General features: G+C 27.7%; 2 protein-coding genes across 2 annotated transcripts in view; one reads left to right on the forward strand and one right to left on the reverse strand.

Annotated features, from left to right (window-relative positions):
* Positions 1–3054, forward strand: part of LOC112680123 (sphingosine-1-phosphate phosphatase 2-like) — a 6928-nt gene extending 3874 nt beyond the window's left edge. The window contains exons 4-6 of the mRNA XM_025550125.1: positions 698–870; positions 1930–2072; positions 2771–3054. Coding sequence (XP_025405910.1) covers positions 698–870; positions 1930–2072; positions 2771–3042 — 588 coding nt within the window. The 3' untranslated portion in view covers positions 3043–3054. The remainder of the gene's footprint in view (positions 1–697; positions 871–1929; positions 2073–2770) is intronic.
* Positions 1–20649, reverse strand: part of LOC112680126 (DNA polymerase epsilon subunit 3) — a 77099-nt gene that overhangs the window by 31424 nt on the left and 25026 nt on the right. The gene's annotated exons all lie outside the window — the stretch shown is intronic.

The raw sequence follows: 20649 nt of genomic DNA on the forward strand, positions 1-20649 counted from the left end.
AAAAAAGAAGTAATAATATAGTATTATAGTATTTAATTGTTCGATGGAACTGGTTGACTGGTACCGGCTGTAGTTTTACGAATAATAAACTTACCCATTAAAAAAGTAAAACTTAATATATAAAATTTGAGTATTTAAAAATGATTGTCTAATCGTAAACTAACAATTTTCGTTTGTACCTATTCTATTAGTCTCGATGTACTACTATCTCTCAAGTGTATGAATAATCGACTGATACCGCATCGACAGTCATTAGCATATGTACCGATAAAATTAAATAATACAAAAGTTACTAAGGCATTATAAATACTTCAATAGTGTCCTAACGTTATTAAAAATAAATTGATATTAAAGTCCTATATTTTACATTGTAGAATCTACAATAATAGTGAAACATCACCTTATTATTAAACGTAGAGATATTAAATAAAACTTCACTTAGGTATTTATAAGTTTACGGCTAAAATTATTTTCGTACATATATTATTTATGGGTCGTCAGTCGCAATAAAATATTTCGCAACTCAATTTTGGTTCGCGACCCATAGGTTGGGAAACACTGCCATAGACTAATATTTTATGACCGTGTTTTCTAGTATATTATACTACATATACGCCGTATATTCCACTAAACATTATTTTGAAAATTTTGTATATACCCATTACTTAAATAGTATTTTTTTTCCATTGTGTTCTAGGATGTGGTTGCTGGTTTATTATTAGCTATTTTTTTGTTGATTCCATTTATACCATTAGCTGATGTTTTAGATCGTTATCTGATGTATAGTAAATGGACACCATTGTTACTTCTTATTGTTACTGTGATTTTAATACTCATTTATCCAACTGGTGAACAGTGGACTCCTACCAAGTAAATTTTTTATAAAAAATTTATAAAAATTTGATTTTTATCCATAAACTATTTTTGATTTTTTCAATTTTAATCTTAAACAAATCTATTTTTTTTTTTAATTAAAATACTAATGTCTAAATTCCATTCTCTTTAACAGTGTAACTTATTTATTTTGTAAATGATAGTTTTTCTTTTTAAATTTATATTGAATTATATTATATTACATAATATTTACTATTTCTTAAATGTTGATTTACATTAAGTTTAATTTAAAATATTACTTGATTATAAAAAATTATATTTTTATGTATATATATGTATTGATTATGTGTATTGTTATAACTATTATATTGTAAAATGTTCATAAAATGACTTGAAATATTATTAATTTAAAAAAATTGATTTGTTTAAGATTATAATTTAATAGCAAAATTAAGTTTAATCAAAAATATTACCTAATAATAAAGAATATTAACAAAATTAATATATTTAAATTTAATATATTATTGTAACTATTAATCAGTGAAACTTCCATATTATAACTAAACACTTTAATTATTACTCTAAAGTATTATAATTACTTAAATGTATTAAGTAGAAATTAACTTAATATCAAGTATTTAAGTATTTTGATAATTAATACTATGCCTACTATTATCAATATAATACCCTAGTAAAAAATAAATGTGTAGAACTTAGTAAGTTATTTACATTTAAAATTTTATCTTTATGGTTAAACATTTTTTCAATTTAACATAATAAAAAATAATGTTTTGAAATTATTTATAATTGGTATTTGTTGTTTATTTATTGTAAATTTAACTTTTATGTCAGAAACTGATGATAGTATTAAGTGTAAAATATTGGAAATAATGGATTAACTATTATTATTTGTTTGATAGTTACTAAAAAAAGAACTAAAATAGAATAAGTGTAAAATAAACTTACAAGAAAATAATAATCTCCAAATATATGTAAAAAATATGGTTAATTATATGAACATTTGTAATATGGATGTTTCACCATTAAAATATAATATTTTTAGTATATTTATATAAAAATAATTTTTGTTTTTAGAGGTGATACAACTATGATTGTTGGAACTTGTGCGGGTATATTAACTGGAGGATGGTTGATGGTCACATTAGGTTTGCAGGATGATTTTCGTGTTATTAATCCAATAAATAACTCTATTAATTGGCCTACGTTATATGAGATAGGTAAATATATATAAAAATAAATAGTTTATTTTTAGCATTTAAATAACTGAAATAATAATGAATTATCTATAGCATAACTATTAAGTTTGTTATACTATTAATATTATACAATTATACTAAGTAAGTAACTATTAATAAGTACAAAAAAAAATATATATTTATATATAAGCATTTTACAATAAATTTTTTTCCTTAAAATATTAATATTTGTATAAATTATATGATTAGATAATTTTTACTTATTATTTTTTTTAAAGTGAATTGTTACAATATAAATCATGATTTAGAATCTTTGTTATAATATAGGAGACATTTTCAACAAACAATCTAGTAGGGTCTAGTTATGATAACATTTTTAAAATCTATCTGAATTTGCAGTAAAATCTACTTGGAATTGACTTTCTCATTTTTTCAAGTTATCTTTCTGGATTTATTAATATAAAATAAAAAAAAAAAAAATCATATGTTTTTATAGAACTTGAGGGCAAAGAGTTAAGAATGTTGGAAACATTTATAATTTTAAGATAGTTATCAATCACTAGGTTGATTAGTATGTTGGAAATAGAAAATGTGTTTATTTTTATGGTACACCTATGATGAACAGCATGTTCGCAAATTACTGAATTAAATTCCTTTTATGTGTGTTTAGTTGAAAATTAATAACTGTGTTTAATTTTTTTTGTTTTTTTTTTTTTTAGGTGTGATTGTGATCAGAAGTGGTTTGGGCTATGTGTGCATAGTCTTGCTTTTCTTAATTATTAAGTATGCATTATGTGTTGTAGATGTAATTTTATTAAAAAGTGGTATTCAAATTATGGATGATGTGCTGAAGAGACATATTCCTGTATTAGATATTACTTATAAGTATATCACATTTTACTTGGTATCTTTCAATATTTTAGTTCTAATACCTCTGTTGCAAAAACTGTTACATATGGAAAGACTGTCATATTACCATGAAGCTAAGTAGTGTTCAGCATTTTTTATTTAAATGCTATTGGGGCTGTATGGTTACCATCTTATTAATGTACATTTTAGCCTTGATTTTATGTCCTTTACTGATACTTAAGTTCATAAACTCAATAATTTTTTTATTTCTGTTAAATTGTATCTCATTTTGAACAAAATGTTGTTAGCAGTCATTAAACAGTTTTAAATTCATTATTTTGTAAAATTGGGCATTCATTTATTTGTTATTAATTATTATTATAAAATGAATATTTTTATTTAAGTCTGCTATAATTTTGTACTGACTTATTCCATTATCATATGAGATTAAATATTAAATTATTTTTCTACTTTCTTCTTGTGTTTTCATCTATGTTTATATAAGTTATAGATATAAATTAAGTCTTGGTCATGTTTGAAAAAAATAATAAAATAAAAAAAATTCAATAATTTTTATTTGAGTATTTTGATAAAGTATAATTGAAGGTATCCCAATATATTATTTATATGTGATACAATATTTTTAAAATTTTATAATATTTAATTTATAATTTAAAATAATAATATTTTGTCATGATAAAAAATAAAATATGCCTAGTTTTTATAGAATTTATATTGGTTTATAGGTATCTTAAAAATTAAATAAAAAATGATTAAATCCATAAAAACAAAGCCATTAATAATTTTCCAATAGTAAGAGTAGAAGAAATATATTCTTATAATATAAGGACAATGACAATGATTTAAAAAACTTGTATCAAGCATATTTTCATCAAAGTTTACTTATTCTTTGAGGAGGTTTAACACCCCCAAATACTCTTCTGCTATTATAACATTTCTATTTAAGTACAAGTATTTATAAAAAAAAAAATTTAAAAAATAGTTAAATATATTAAGTGTTGAATATTCTTTGATCGTATCTAAAATGATCGAAAGCAAAGGATATTATGTATAATGTATAATACATTATGTTATTAAAACATTATCATATTCTACTGTATCACCACAATACATACTTTATTTTTTAAATATCAAAATTTCTCTTATGTAAATTATTGTAATTGTAATAAAAAGTAGTTTTTTATTCAAATATAAGTAATGTAAAGTATATATATATATATATTATATTATATTATATTATATTATATTATAAATGTCAATAAGTAGGTTGATATTCAATGAGGTAAATTCGGTTTAAATGATTTGAGATAATGGGTACTAATTTTATGTAATTAAATATCACGTTAAAAAGTTTTTACTATACCTAATTATACATATATTGTGTTAATACAGTGATTAGAAGTTCTAACAACCCAAAGTTAATTATCTTCTAGTTGACCCAATTTCGTTAAACTTAACTTAATGATGATCATAGCTTTTGACATTGATCATTTATATTGTATTTAAACTTTAAAACTTAAATACAAACAAAAAATTAGGCGATGGTATTTGGGAGTCCATGTGAAAATCGCGAAATGATTTAACAGCGGGTATACCTTTATAATAATACTAGATAATGAATAATGTAATTTTGTACTTTTGCGTCTTGGATCACGTTATAAAGATAAGCCGTGGTTAAACCTAACCACTGTCAAGCTTTATCATATTGTAAATAATAATAATGATATCTAGATAATCAATGTCATTTTGTACTTTAAGTCTTATAACCTATAACCATTATCGAGTTGTCCGTTGTCATATTCATACGTAATGCATTCGTAATGGAGTTTATTCAAAGTCAAAAAAAACAAAAATTTATTAAAATATAATGGTTATTTGTATAGATTTGATAAAAAATATAAATCTAACATTTATTGGAGGTATAATGAAATCCTATGTAAAACACGCTTTAATTTAAAAACCGAAGAAATCGTTAAATTATATAGTATTTTGATTTTAAAGTTATTTTAATGTTTATTATTACTCATTAATTATTAAGGTATATCCACTAACGAAAATAATTTCTTACTTTTCGTTATTAATGTTTTCGCTGTTAAAATATTTCGCGATTTTAACTGGCACCCGATATTTGGCACTACTAATAGTACATGTAATTTTTTCCTCTTAAAGGTACTTGGTAAAAATTAAAGTTTACTTTATGTATTTAGTTTCATGTCGTACATTCTTTTAATGTAATTTTTACCATTATGTACTTAACCAAAGGTATCTGTAATAGGTTTCCACGTGTGTTATGCATATTTTACCGAACGAATCAAACATCATTAATAGTAATGTTATCAAATTGAGATACTTTTGTCTAATATATTGCTTTGTTTCGTATTCAAATTTTCTCGATATTTTCTTTTACATTAATTAGAATATAATCTTTGTTTCACTTCCAAATAGTATTATCATATCCATCATATTAATTTTATCATTTAGGTACCATTACAATATTTTTTACAGAAGTATATATTTTTGCAGAGTAAGTTTTTGTAGTACAGCGTCAAAGCGCTATCGTATGGTACTATTTTTAACCTGATGAATGATATATAGTCTTTCTTATGCTTTTGATCATTTTTACAAAGGAAATTAGAAATAAAAATAAAAAATGAGAATATTTATACGTGTAAACTATTTTTTTGCGAACAATTGTTGAATTCGAATAATTTTTCGGCAAATAGTTGTTACGTGAACAATTGACGTGATACCCATAAAATGAACTAGTCAAATATTTTAATTGTTAAGTACTCATCTATCGTCTATAATAGTGTGTTAGTAATGGTCCAATATGCGACATACAAATGTTACTCGACCCTACCGATAAGATTGTGTTGATCTACTTGTTTCGTTACTGTGGTTAATGTCGTCATGGGCCTTTTATTCTATTATGGGAATATTATTTGTGTATTTTGGGACCGAGAAACTCTATTAAAAATGAAATAAAAACTGGAACGATAATTTATAGTGACCAATAGAGAGCATACTCAACTTTAAATCATCATGGATATATTCATCAAACAGTTAACCATTTAGAATTTTTATTGACCCGTAAACAAGAGTACACACTCAACAAATTGAAGGCTTATGGAGAGTTACAAAATCCAAATATAACATTAAAAAGAATGGGGTGTCTCCTTTACTAGATAGACAACTCCAAGGGGAGTAGTGAAGATCGTATCAAAATCGAAAAACTATTTTTGATAACTTTTTGATCGATATGAAAAAGACATTTCATAACAATATGGACTGGAACAATACATTTATTGACGACACTGAGAAGTGGAATAAAAAAAATATTAGTTAAAATTATTTGTATTTTACATTTATGATGTAGGTCCCATATTCGACCGTTACCAGTGTGTTTTTTAGGTCAATTCAAATTTTGAATTTTAAGTACAAAAGTCATTCGATATTCCGCACTCGTAATATGTGTGCATGTAAATTAATCGTTAGTTACTATTTTATTAAAAATCAAACTAAATACTTAACCGTTTTTGTTATGAAAAGTGTCAAAAAAACAATAATTTTTAAGTGTTCTTTAGAAAAAGAAAATCACTGTCCGTCTGGGGTCAAAAAAACCCTAAATACGTACCCTATACGTAAATACAACCGTCTTCCCAACCGCGTATCTTTCATTTACGTAACAACCTAATTAAAATGAATACTAAAATAACTAAAACTATCTCCCCAATTAAAATTATTAATCAAAACACCGTGCAAAGAAAAAACACACACAATAGTCAGTTATCCTACTACGATAATAATGATGTTTTGAATTACGACTGGATAGAGGTCGTTTCTCCTAAATTTCAAAAACGTTTAAACTCCGAAAAACAAAGTCCGTTATCAAAAACAATCAAAACTACGACGAGCACGCAATTTTCCTCCCGTAATAAATTTAGTGTCCTACCGCAAAATAAAGACACGGATATGGAAAATAACGAAATAAATGAAATCGTATCCAAATTACCTCCACCAATATTTATTAAAATAAAAGTCCAAAGTTATCAAGTTTTTTGCGAAAAAAATAAAAAATATAGTCGAACCGACCGACGATTTTACTTGCAAAAGATCTACCGAGTCTCTTAAACTTAACACTACCTCATCAAATGAATACAGAACTATAATTAGATACCTAAAAGAATCAAAAGTAGAATTTTTCACTTATCAATTTAAAGAAAACAAACCGTACCGGATTGTAATCAGAAATTTACATCCTACTACTGATCCCGATTACATAAAAGAAGAACTTGAAAAAGAAGGATTTCAAGCGAGAAATGACATAAACGCTCTTCATAGAGTCTCAATTATACATCTACCTCTCTTTTTTGTAGATCTAGAACCAGCACTAAACAATAAAAACATATTCGAGCTCAAAACTCTATGTCATACCAAAGTTAAAATCGAAGCACCTCGAATCAACAAACTAGCACCACAATGCTTAAATTTCCATAACTACGATCACACCAGAACTTACTGCAACAACCATCCGAGATGTGTCCGTTGCGGTGAAAACCACAGAACTGACACATGCACCAAAAGTCGAGAGCTCCCTGCCAAAGGTGCATTATGTAATGGAAATCACCCAGCAAATTATCGCGGATGTCTTGTTTTCAAAAATCTGCAACAACTTCGAAAAGAACAACTACCAAGTAAAAACAACACAAACATAACCGAATAAAACACAAATTTTATAAACCCAATTTTGTACAAGCCAATTCTCAATAGTACCTTACACCCAAATAATTCAAATAACAGCCAAACCTATTCTCAGGCCACTCTACAAAACAAAACTCGATACACACAAATAACGAACACCAAAACCAACAAAACGAAAACATGACTACCCAACTAACCTCCTTTTTAAACGAATTCAAATCCCTCATTAACCCACTTATTTCACTTTTAACAACAGTCATCGACAAATTAATAGTAAAAAATGTCTAATGTTAACAATCAAACTCCTTTTTTATCAATACTACTTTGGAACGCAAATGGAATAACTTACAATAAAAATGAACTTCAACACTTACTCTACGACAAAAAAAATAAATATCGCTCTAATTACAGAAACTCACCTAACACCAAAGAAACATTTTAACATACCAGATTATACAGCACATCGAACAGATCACCTCGATGATACTGCACATGCCGGTACCGCGATCTTAACATCCTCCATGTTATTACATTATGCATTACAGACATACCAAAAGACCTATTTACAAGTCACAAATATTCAAATAGTAGGTACTTAACCATATCCCCATTACAATATCATCAGTTTACTGCCCCCCTAATCAAAAAATCTCACCTCCCCGACTCCAAACATTCCTAAGAACATTAAAAAATGCATTCATTATCGGCGGTGATTTTAATGCAAAGCATATCGCATTTGGTTGTAGATCAACTAATCCTAGAGGCCAAACTTTTTACAACGCTTTCTACTCCACCTAGGTGGCAAACCTGAAAACATTAACAACACTTTACACTCTAGACAAATTAATTTCAATTTATTTAAAAAAAAAATTGGACGAACACATTTCATTAAATATCCGATTAAAATCTTGTGAGGACATAAACAGCGCTTCACAATTTCTCATTACAACTATCCAAGAAACGATAACAGATTCAACCTCTTTACCACCAAATTTAAATATACCAATAAAATCACATCAATATACTTATTTACCCCATAATTTAAAAGAATTGATTAATAAAAAACGTCAAGCAAGAAAAAATTGGCAACGAACACATTATCCAGTCCACAAACACGAATTTAACAAACTAACAAACAAATTGAAAAAAAAAACTACAAACATAAAACAGTCATTTTCATTCATTCTTATCATCAATCACATCAGTCAATGGTTCCTTATGGAACTAAATAAAAAATAGAACTAAAAAAAAAGACTTAGTCCCCCTTTAACAAATCCTAACAACACTTTAGCCATAACCGATAGTGAAAAAGCAAATTTATTCGGTATCCACCTATCAGAAACTTTCCAACCCCACTCAGATACAAATGCTAACATAATGACACACTTAAAAAATGTTCAAACTTTTCTTAACAGTCTACTACCTATGTCACTGCCAGATAAACCAATTACACCACAAGAAATAAAATCAAATATTGCTAAACTATGCAACAACAAATTTCCAGGTACGATCTAATTAATAACAAAATTCTCAAAAAACTAACAAACAAAACCATACTTCTTCTCATTCATATAAACAATGCAATGCTCAGGTTGTCATACATTCCCTCGATATGGAAATTCTCAACAAAAATATTAATTGCTAAGCCAGGAAAACCAAAGCATTTAGTAACTTCATACCACCCGATAAGTTTATTACCGATGTTAGGGAAACTTTTCGAAAAACTACTCCTTAAAAGAATAACCCCTATTATTAAAGAAAAGAATATCATACCGAATACTCAATTTGGATTCCGATCATATCATTCAACAATCCACCAAATAGATAGAATTATCGATAAAATATCATCATCATTAGAAAAAAAAAGAACACTGCCCATGTGTATTTCTTGATATCGCGCAAGCGTTCGATCGTGTTTGGCATGACGGATTACTGTATAAACCTACCTGCTCCATATTTCCTCATTTTAAAATTTTACCTAGAAAACCGATATTTCACTGTTAAACATAACAATTCTTATTCTCTTTACCATAAAATTAAAGCGGGAGTACTACAGGGAAGTGACCTATCTAACTCTACGATACATATACATCAGATATACCGAAAACAAACCATACAATTCTAGCAACATATGCAGATGATACCGCCATACTAGCATCAAAAAAAACTCAAACATAGCCATTCATGATATACAATTCCATTTAAATCAAATTTCCAAATGGACTAAAAAATGAAAAATGAAAACTAATGAAAAAAAAATCAGTTCAAATAAATTTTTCTCTTAGTAAAAAAGAATGTCCTCAACTATCACTAAATAATGTACAAATTCCTATCAAAAATATAACCAAATACCTAGGAGTTCATTTAGATAAAAGACTTACCTGGGCCCATCATACTAAACAAAAAAGAAAACAATCTAATACACGCCTACATCTCCTTCGTCCATTATTATTTCCTTCTATGAGTTTACAAAACAAAATATTAATATATAAGACGATTATTACCCCCTTTGGTCATATGATATCCAAATCTGGGACCAAGCCAAACCATCTAATATAAGACTCATACAAGCTTTCCAGTCCATATGTCTTAGACAAATAACTGGTGCCCTTTGGTATATGACCAACGACACACTACATAAGGATCTACAAATCCCAACAGTCAACGAATTAGCAACTCGTTACTATAAAAAGTTTCATTCCAAACTGCACTTAAATCAAAACCCTCTTATTTATCGCATGTCCTCTATAACTATCCTCAACAACCCTCCAAGGAGGTTAAAAAGAAAATGTCCAAGAGACGCCCTTGCCTAACACACACAAAAAAAAAAAAAAAAAAATAAAATAAAAAAAAAAACGGTCCCTATAATATGAACCTATCAAACTAATTTGGAGGTACTGTTGTGGACGGTTTTCCCCCCCTCAAGATATACATGTCATGTTTTATATTATCAAATTTACTTTTATTAACTATTTGTTGTATAGATCGTGAATATGCATTTTAATAAAATAAAAGTACAAAAGTTTCTTTTCGACGTTTATTAAAATTTAATGTACTGTAAATAAAGAAAAACGTCTTAATAACAGCTATCTATATAAATGCTGTAGGTAGTCGTGAAGGGGCAATTGGGGCACGTGGAAGTAGTATTAAACATAATACAGCTTTTGAGGAAATGGAATGAAATTGTAATATTTTCTTCTTTTTCTTTTTTGGGGGTTTTCGGCCATTAAGACTATCTCGTCACTCATCCAATTCTCCAGCCATCTCTATCCAAAGCTCGTGCTTTCTATTACGGTTCTCCATTTAGTGTTAACACATATTTTTTTATCATATCTTCCCACCATAATCGAGGTCTCCCTAGTGGTCTTTTTCCAAATGGGTTCTCATCCATAGTTATTCTTATTATGTTGCTTTGGCTTCGTCTAGCGTGTCCGACCCACTTCAATCTTTTGTTTCTAATTGTAGTTACTATGTTTTCTTTTTTAAATAAACTTTCCAATTCATTATTTTTTCTTATTCTCCATTTACCTGTTTCTCTGTCTTTCACTGGTCCAAACATTTTCCTTAGAATGTTCCTTTCAAAGACCTTAAGTTTTCTATCCTCATTCTTTCTTAATGTCCAGGTCTTTGCCCCATTAGTGACAACTTTCCGTATTAAGGTTATTTATAACTGTTTTTTTAATTTCTAACGAAATTGTAATATAATAAATAATAATTATAAAATATTTAATAATAATAATTTATGAAATTAACAACATAACTACATTAGACTTTTGATTTAAATTTCCCAAATATGTTCTTATTTTATAGCAAACAAAATAAAGTGCAAATGTAGTTGAAAATAATGAGTCAGTTCATGATTTGGTTTGTTCAGGCGATCCCATCACAAATGATTAACAGGTGAGAATAATGTTTGATTCACAATAATTATGAATCGAAAATAATAAATAAATATTCAACTATTGAGTATTTATTATAATGTATTACTTTTATAGGACAATATTTATATAAATTAAGTAAGGATACAATCTAACACATTAAAGATTTACTATTTACAGCAATATTTAACTTACTACTGAGTACTACATGTAACATATTAGGTACTGTTTTAAATTAAGGATATTGAAATTGCCCTTAACATTTTTTTGTGATTTGTTATGGTATCATCCGTATCAAGTGTTATTTTGTTTTATAATTTGTACTGTAATATTTCTTATAAATTACATTTATTACCTACTTAATAGTTATACTATTTTATATTCTGTATTCTTGATAGTAAATATAGCACCTAATATTTCCACAAAAAACAAAATGTTTTGTTTACGAAACATACTCATAGGCGTGCGCAGACTTTATTCGCAGGTTATGCAATAAGAAATATGAGGCCCCCACAAATAAATTTTCTAATCTTCCCTTAATGTATTTGCATTTTTTTTTTAACGCATATAAGATTCAAGTCACAATCTAAGTTTTTGCATATATACTACTTAGCTTCTTTACTTCCCTTAGAATCTAAAATCACACATAGTTTTACAGTAGAATATTAAACAATGCACTGTAGAAATAAGTAGTTTGAAATTTGATTTATATTTATTAAAAAAAAATTTATTATTTAAGATCAAGTATTACTATATTGAATGCTTTTGAATAATTTTAACATATTTATAATGTTGTTATTTTATGGAGAGTACTTAAAATCTAAAGTTCAAGTCTTCTTTTTTATCGGCACACATGCTTTGAATTCATCTATTACATCTTCAATATTGATTTCTGATGCCATCTTTTGCTCGATAAATATTAACATCAGTGAATCAAGACGTTCTTGTAACATAGTGTTTCTAAGTTTAGACTTTACAATAGACAATTTGGAAATGTCCCTCTCACACGAGTAGCTTGTCACAGATATTGTTGCAAATTGTGTTAAAGCTTTATTGAAGTTTGAAAATATTGTTTTCCGGTCGTTTTCTGATAATCAATTCAACCATACTACAATTGTTTTAGTTGATGACCCTCTAATAGAAGTTCTATCAGACATATTTGTAATGAGCTTAATTTCAGACTCAAATGTAGTATTCAAATTAAATTTTTCCTTCAACATTGAAATATCATTACTATCAAGCTTTAATTGATTTAAATTTCCTGTGGCGGTAATTAAATTTAAAGTTTCTTAACTTAATAATAAATATGTGCCCCTCACATGAAGCCGCAGACTATGCAGCGGCATACCCTGCATACCCCGTGCGCACGCCTATGAACATACTATCGATATAATGATATTTATATAGTTATACTAACACTATGGTTCACAGTTACAATATTATTAATACATTGTTATGTTAAATGTACGGGAACCATTGTTTTTTAACATAATATTAGTCATAAAAAATGTAGAAGTGTAGTAACGATTTATATACAAAAGGGCCATAAAGTAATAAGTGATAAGTAAGTATTCTAATTAATTTATGCAATTTTAACATTGCATAAATTTGATAAAAAAATTAAGTGCCTTCCCCAAAAAAATATTCTGGCTACAGTAACAAATAATATAATTTAATTGTTTTAAAATAGTGAAATAATTCATATTTTACTTTGATATTTTTTCAACAAATGCGATTCTTTAATAAGTTAATTCAATTATATTTAATTAGTAGCGTAATTTTATTGAGTGCAACAGTGTCACGTCTTAGAAATTATAATTTACCAAATTAAATATCAAGGAGGAATTATAAAAAATAAATTATTACTGAAACAAACTCAGCGTCATTTTTTCAGATAAGTACTAAAATGAAAATGTACAGTTACAGTTTACGAGACAATAATTTTTAAGGGAATTTTTTTACTTGACTTAAATATAAATATAAAATATGTATAAATATACACTGACTAATAAGAAATTTCAACAACATAGATGTTGTTAATTATCGTTGACAGCGGAAAGCACAAAAAATATGTTTTGTAATATTATTTATTAATGAGTAATACGTTTGGATGTTATTGCATTGAATTTGATGTAAATATTACATATTGCCTCATATAAAAACTCTTAACAATAGTTCATTAGTTTGTATGTATAATTATTAATAAAAATAATAATAATAATATCAAAGTTGTATGTTTTAGATAAATATAAGAGAGTCGTATATTTGTACGTATATTCATAGAATTAATACACTGTTTATGCTAACTGCCTATTAACTTAAAAATAGAAGGTGTAATAATTATACAGCAACAGTCTGTAATAACTTATTATATTTACTTAAGGCTGCTCCAAATGATTGGATTTTTCATGCATTTAGACCTATAAGCTGGTGAAAAATAAACATACTTCTAGTAGTCCAATTTTAATTTTGAATAATAATTTGAATTTGTTAGCTTCTTTTCTATGATCTGTAGGAAAAACTTATTATTTTTTTGTCTTGTTATCACTTAAAAGTACAAGTTAATTTTGAGAAAGTAAGTAAAGTTATTTGGAACTGTACCACGTAAACTATCCAACATTTCCAAAATCTGTTTCCTAGAAATCATAGAAAAGAGGCTGATGAATTCAAATAATTTTTCAAAATTAAAATTGGATTACTAGAAGTATGTTATTTTTTCGCCAGCTTATTAACATTATTCATTGTCGCGAGTGTACAAAAATATTTTTCGAGAGTGCACATATTGACTTGTGCTTGCGCGTACATGTGCTATGAAACATAGTCCCGTTCGCCCGTATCCGTGCGATAAGAAATCTATTGTTATCGAGTTTGAATTTCTTCAAAATTCTAATTTTATATTTCACACATAATATTATTAAATATAGTAATAGTATTGAATATAAATACTATTACGCACATTATTTATAGTATCAATGGAAATATGTAAGTTGTTACCATCAGTTTGTATTTAGTGACGTTTCACTAACTTTGTGTTCATTATATGCAATAATTGCAAATAATAATATATCATGAATCATGAACGATTTAGTAAAAAAACTCGTCCAAAATTATCTGCGCCACGGAAAAAACTACGGCATAATTTGAAAAATATACATTCAAAAATTAATAGAACCTTAGAGAACGACGATATTAAGGTATTTATGAGTTTATTCTTTATAATAAATTAAAATAATACCTTGTAATATAGTAGAATTAATATTCTAATCAGAGGCGATTTTTTACGGCTATACGACATAAGCATTTATTTCAATTTACAAAATTGTTTGTAATAATTAGCATACGCCGTACAAAATAGCTGTTATTATCCGCTTTGAACATAATATATTTTACATTACCAACAAAGGTACCTGTAGTATTAAGGTGTATTATTCATTGTTGTTGCAATAGATATTGGATCATTCTAATACTTCAAATGAAAATAATGACGGAAACAATGATTCGTCTGATAGCAGGTAGTTTGTAAATTATTGTTCTATTATAATTATTTATTTTTAATTTTCTATTATTATTTTTAAGAAATACGAATGATGCAAACATGACACATATTATAAACAATAATATATTTTGTCCTACGTACAGATTAGTAGTATCAGATATACGTGAAAAAAACGCAGAAGAGTAAGTAATTAATGTTTATTTGAAAATAAATAAAATTTGTTTAGTTTTTATAAATTGATTTCTATATTTTGTTATAATTAAAAAATAATTAACCTCTGAAAATATATTTTATTTTACATTTTTTTAAAATATTATATTGCCGGCCATTAATGGTCCTCTTCAGTGGCGTATGCGTAACTTTTGTATAATGGGGATCATTTTTTAATAGATATATATTGCAAGGCAGAAGGATGGTTGACATAGCATATTTATTCAAGGCAATTCAAAGTATTCGACACAATAAATTTGAATGTTCTTTTTCTAACTTAAAAATTATAAATGAAAAAAAAAATGGATTTTTTAGCACATTTGTTTTACAATGTAACATGTGTGGTACGATAGAAAATATTTATTCAGAAGATCCTGAACGAAAAGGTTTCACTATAAATACAGCGGTTACAACTGCGATATTAAACACAGGACAAGGATATTCCCAATTGGAAGAGTTCTGTGGTATACTTGATATGTATTGTATGTAATTTCCAACTTATCAAAATATTCACAAACAAGTTAGTCAAAATATATTTAGTATAAGTTTGGATGAGATGAAAAAGGCTGGACAAGAGGAATCAAAAATTGCAATTGAAAACGGAGACGTAGATGAACAAGGACGTCCCTTGATAACCGTAATTGCAGATGGGGCATGGTCCAAGAGATCATATAAATGTAATTATAACGCTTTATCTGGTGTCGCTTCCATATTTGGATGGAATATGAAAAAATGTTTATTTGTTGGCGTTAAAAATAAATATTGTATTATTTGCCATCGAGCTTCCCAACAAAATGAACCAACCAGATCTCACGTGTGTTATAAGAATTGGGATAGTACCTCTACTTCTATGGAATCAAGTATAATAGTTGAAGGATTCAAGGAGAGTATTCCAATGCATAACTTAATTTATGATAAGTTAATCGGAGACGGTGATAGTAGTGTGATGAAGAACTTGAGTTTAACTAAACCATATGGACCGGATAGGAATGTAAAGAAAATAGAATGTACAAATCGTTTGCTTAGAAATTATATAAACAGACTTCGTGATATAGCTAGTCGACGCAAATGTACAAATGGGAATATTGTTCCAGGTTTTCAAAGATCTTTTTTAAAAAATAATGTACTTCGTCTTTGATATGCTGTTACTGAAGCCATACATTTTCGTAATAAAATGAAAATAAGTACTACCGAAAAAGTGAAAATTTTAAAATCTGATATTTTGAATGGACCTTACCATATATTTGGATACCATACACATTGTGATAAGTATTTTTGTGATGGTCGTCCAAAAAACGGTGAAATTAATTTAGTGCCCGACTTGGAAGAATCTGGTCTTTGGAATGACATTTTAGCTGCAAGAAATTTATTGGCACACCATTCTTCAAGCTTAATTCACAATGTTAATAATAACTGTGTCGAAAATTATAATAGCGTAGTCGCCAAATACGTGGGAGGAAAGCGTATCAATTTTTCTTTAAAAGGATCTTACCAAACACGGTGTCATATTGCTCTAACGTCCTTAAATGCAGGTCCATCGCATTTAAGTGTATTACATAAAAAAATTACAAAAACAAGTCCAGGTATATTTACTAAACGTTTTATAGAACAATGGTTGAACAAAAATAAAACTAAATTAAAAAGACGACAACTGTTCGGAAATTGTAAGCCTATAAAAAAAGTTTATATTGGTCTAGACCGAGACTATGGATGCATTCAAGAAGAACCTCAAATGATAGATATGGATCCAAAAGAATTTAATATTAAAAAATTAAAAATTTTAGAGCGTGTATCAAAGACCAATGAAGAAATTCAAACATTAGAAGAATCAACAAAAAACCAGTCTGAAAGCGAATTATGGAAAGTAGAGAGAAGTATACGACTGACTGCCTCAAATTTTGGAAAGGTTTGTAAACTACGAGCAATAACTTCAAGGAAAAATACTGTTAAAAGTATATTATATAATAAACTTTCCGGTAGTTTGTCGACTAACTATGCCATCGAAAATGAACCTATAGCAAGAATTTCCTTCGAAAAAGTGATACAATTAAAAATCAAACCGGCTGGTTTGTTTGCTGATAAAACATATAATTTTTTGGCGGCAAGTCCTGATGGGTTAATCGAAGACGATGGTATCGTAGAAATTAAATGTCCATACAACATTAAAGATCTCACATCTGAAGATGCTATGCAATGTGTAAAATTGAAATTTGCGACAGTCATTGATGGAAAATTAAGTTTAAAAACAAATAATTATTATTATCAAATACAAGGACAACTACATATAACACAAAGATCTTACTGTTATTTCGTCGTGTGGTCACCCAAAGGTACGTAAATTATGCTTATAATTTTATAGGTATCCATATCCCCACAAAATATCGGGTGGAATATATATATTTTTTTTGAAGATTAAGTTAGTGTTTTAGATAGTTGGTATACTGCAATATACAATATTGTTGTAGGTATAAGGTATTTTTTATTACGATTTGGTAACGATTTTTGCGATGCCAATTGAAATATTATTTTGTACTAAGTATTAATACTAAAGCAGCTAATAACTACGTGAACATTTCAAACTACAGTTATTCATTTTTTAATTCCAATTTACAACATTATTCTTACATTATCATCGCCACATTTTGATGAGGATTCAGTTTTATGCATTTATAATATTGCTTGATTTACTAAATATTTCATTTATCGTTCTCATTTACATTTTCAGGCATGTTGTACCAAAAGATTTTAAGAGATAACGTTTTTTTCGAAATACGAATGCAGCAACAATTAATTTCATTTTACCATGACCATTTGTTACTTGAATTATTAGATTCACGTTTTAATCGTGGTTTACTTATCAGGGATTAGCTTTTAGCTTTTTACGTAGTAATAATTTTACATATAATTTTAAACAAGAACAGTTCTTGTTTAAAACAGTTACTGTTGTCTCCTTCACAAGTCTAGACTTTCGGAGACAATCATTTTTTCATTTGTATAATTTATTTAAATTATAATGCATAACATTTTTTTTAAAATGGCATAAATAATATTATTATTATTATAAAAATTTTACATGAAATGACGACTACAATATTATTATGTATATATTGTCTATACTAAAAAATAAGTGATTTTAAATGTAGTAACTTTTAAAATGTTTTAACTCTATTCCTATTTCATATTTTCTATATATACTATATGTAATAAAAATAAATCCAAGTGGCAAGTAATCATAAATCATAATTAACTCTAATAATAATATAAATTATTGTCTGGTAAATTGTAATTGAATCGATCATTTCAAAAACGACACAAGTCATCATCAATTATTTAAAAATAACTTTTTGTCAAATTTGATAATTATATACATAGTTACGTATGCTGTGTAAAAACTACCTATATCAGACTCATATTCAATACAATTATTGACTATAGAATCACTGCAAAATAAGTTGAATTTCTTGAGTAATTAAGTTTTTTGTGGTTTAAATTTTATGACTTGTCGTTTTTGAAATGACCGATTCAACTGTAAAATTTCACTAAGGCCGGCCGCACACCAAAAGAGCAAAACTGCTTAAAGCAGACTGAGGCAGCTTTATTATGACTAATTAAAAATAGAACACATGTAATTCAGTGAAACCCGCACACTGATAAGTCATAGTCAAAACAAAACATTTTTACTCTTCAGTCAATTCTAGTCATGACTAATCGTGTTTTATCGAAATAGAACATGCTCTATTCCGTCAGTCAAAACAAAACAATTTTTATTAGTCAAACCGCCAGTTTGACCGGTATCAGATGGTTAACTAGTTGGATACCACTGACGTTGCAGAACGATCGTTCATTAATATAATTAATTACAATTCATAATTAATAATAATATATGATCACTGTTTTTATATATTATATATATATATTTTATATATTATATTATATATTAATATATATATTTTCAAATTTTTTTATACATTATACATTTTGTATACCTATATAAATTTTTAAATTTTAAATCATCATTACGTAATTCACGTAAAAAACATTTGATTAAATTATTTGTTGTACGTTTTTTATTTAAAGGATGAACCCACATTCTTTTTTGTTTTTCATCCTCTTCGATATTTAACAACAAAGACCACAAAATAGGAACAATAACTTCTTCTTCGTCGAAAGACATGTTGGTGACTGAAATACTATACTACAATTTTACGGCTAACGATGACTTACACAGTTTTGCTTTTTTGGTGTACGACCGACCAAAACAAACTGTTTTTAGTTGTTTTTAGACAAAAATGACTAACGATGACTAAAGCAGTTTTGCTCTTTTGGTGTGCGGCCGGCCTTATATTTTATTATATTAAAATTATTTTATTCTAAGATTTTCCCACTTCTCTAAAATCTGGAAATTTGCAGTCATTATACTTGTACACAAACCAAATAAACCTAAACACTTATCTTCGTTATACCGTCCCATAAGTTTACTTCCAGTCCTTGGTAAACTTTTCGAAAAGGCCCTCCTGAAAAGATTACGTCCCATCCTTCAAAACAATCATATCATACCGAATAATCAGTTTGGTTTTCGAAACAGGCACTCAACAATCCATCAAGTTCATCGTCTTATTGATGAAATCTCAACTGCTCTCGAAAATAAAGAATACTGTTCCGGACTTTTTTTAGATATTGCTCAAGCATTCGATAAAGTCTGGCACGATGGCTTATTATACAAATTAAAACTTTTCATGCCAGCTCCCTACTATCTTATTATCAAATCTTACAAAATCGTTCGTTTGTCGAACGACAGGGGAACGATATTTCATCTACCCACCCAATATATGCTAAAGTTCCTCAAGGTAGTGATCTATCCCCTGATCTATATAATGTATTCACAGCAGACATCCCTCAATCTAGTAACACCCTTCTAGCAATATACGCTGATGACATAGCTATTCTTTCCTCCAGTCCAAATCCTATCTTAACTTCAGCTGAACTCCAGGATCATGCTAATAAAATTGAAGAATGGGCCAAAAAATGGAAAATAAAAATTAATACGGAAAAGTCTGTACTAGTTACTTTCACGTTAAAACAATCTCGATGTGAGTGGCCTCAATTAATTATGAACAACGCCCCCATTCCTGTCCAAACTAAAATCAAGTACTTAGGCATAATGCTTGATAAAAAACTAACTTGGGGCCCCCACCAAAAATAAAAAAGAAAATCATCGAACAACAGACTCCACCTCCTCCGACCACTCCTAAACTCCAAAATAACACTCCAAAACAAACTTATTATATATAAGTCTATCATAAGACCAGTCTGGTCTTATGAAATAGCAATCTTGAGTCCAGCAAATCCCTCGAACATCATGCCAATTCAGGCTTTTCAATCAATTGAGCTAAGGTTAGTAACCAAACTTGGAAAACAAACCTACAGTATATCAGTACATAAA

The sequence above is a fragment of the Sipha flava genome, unplaced genomic scaffold (assembly GCF_003268045.1).
Source record: "Sipha flava isolate LNK unplaced genomic scaffold, YSA_version1 174_pilon_pilon, whole genome shotgun sequence".
NCBI classification, from domain to species: domain Eukaryota; kingdom Metazoa; phylum Arthropoda; class Insecta; order Hemiptera; family Aphididae; genus Sipha; species Sipha flava.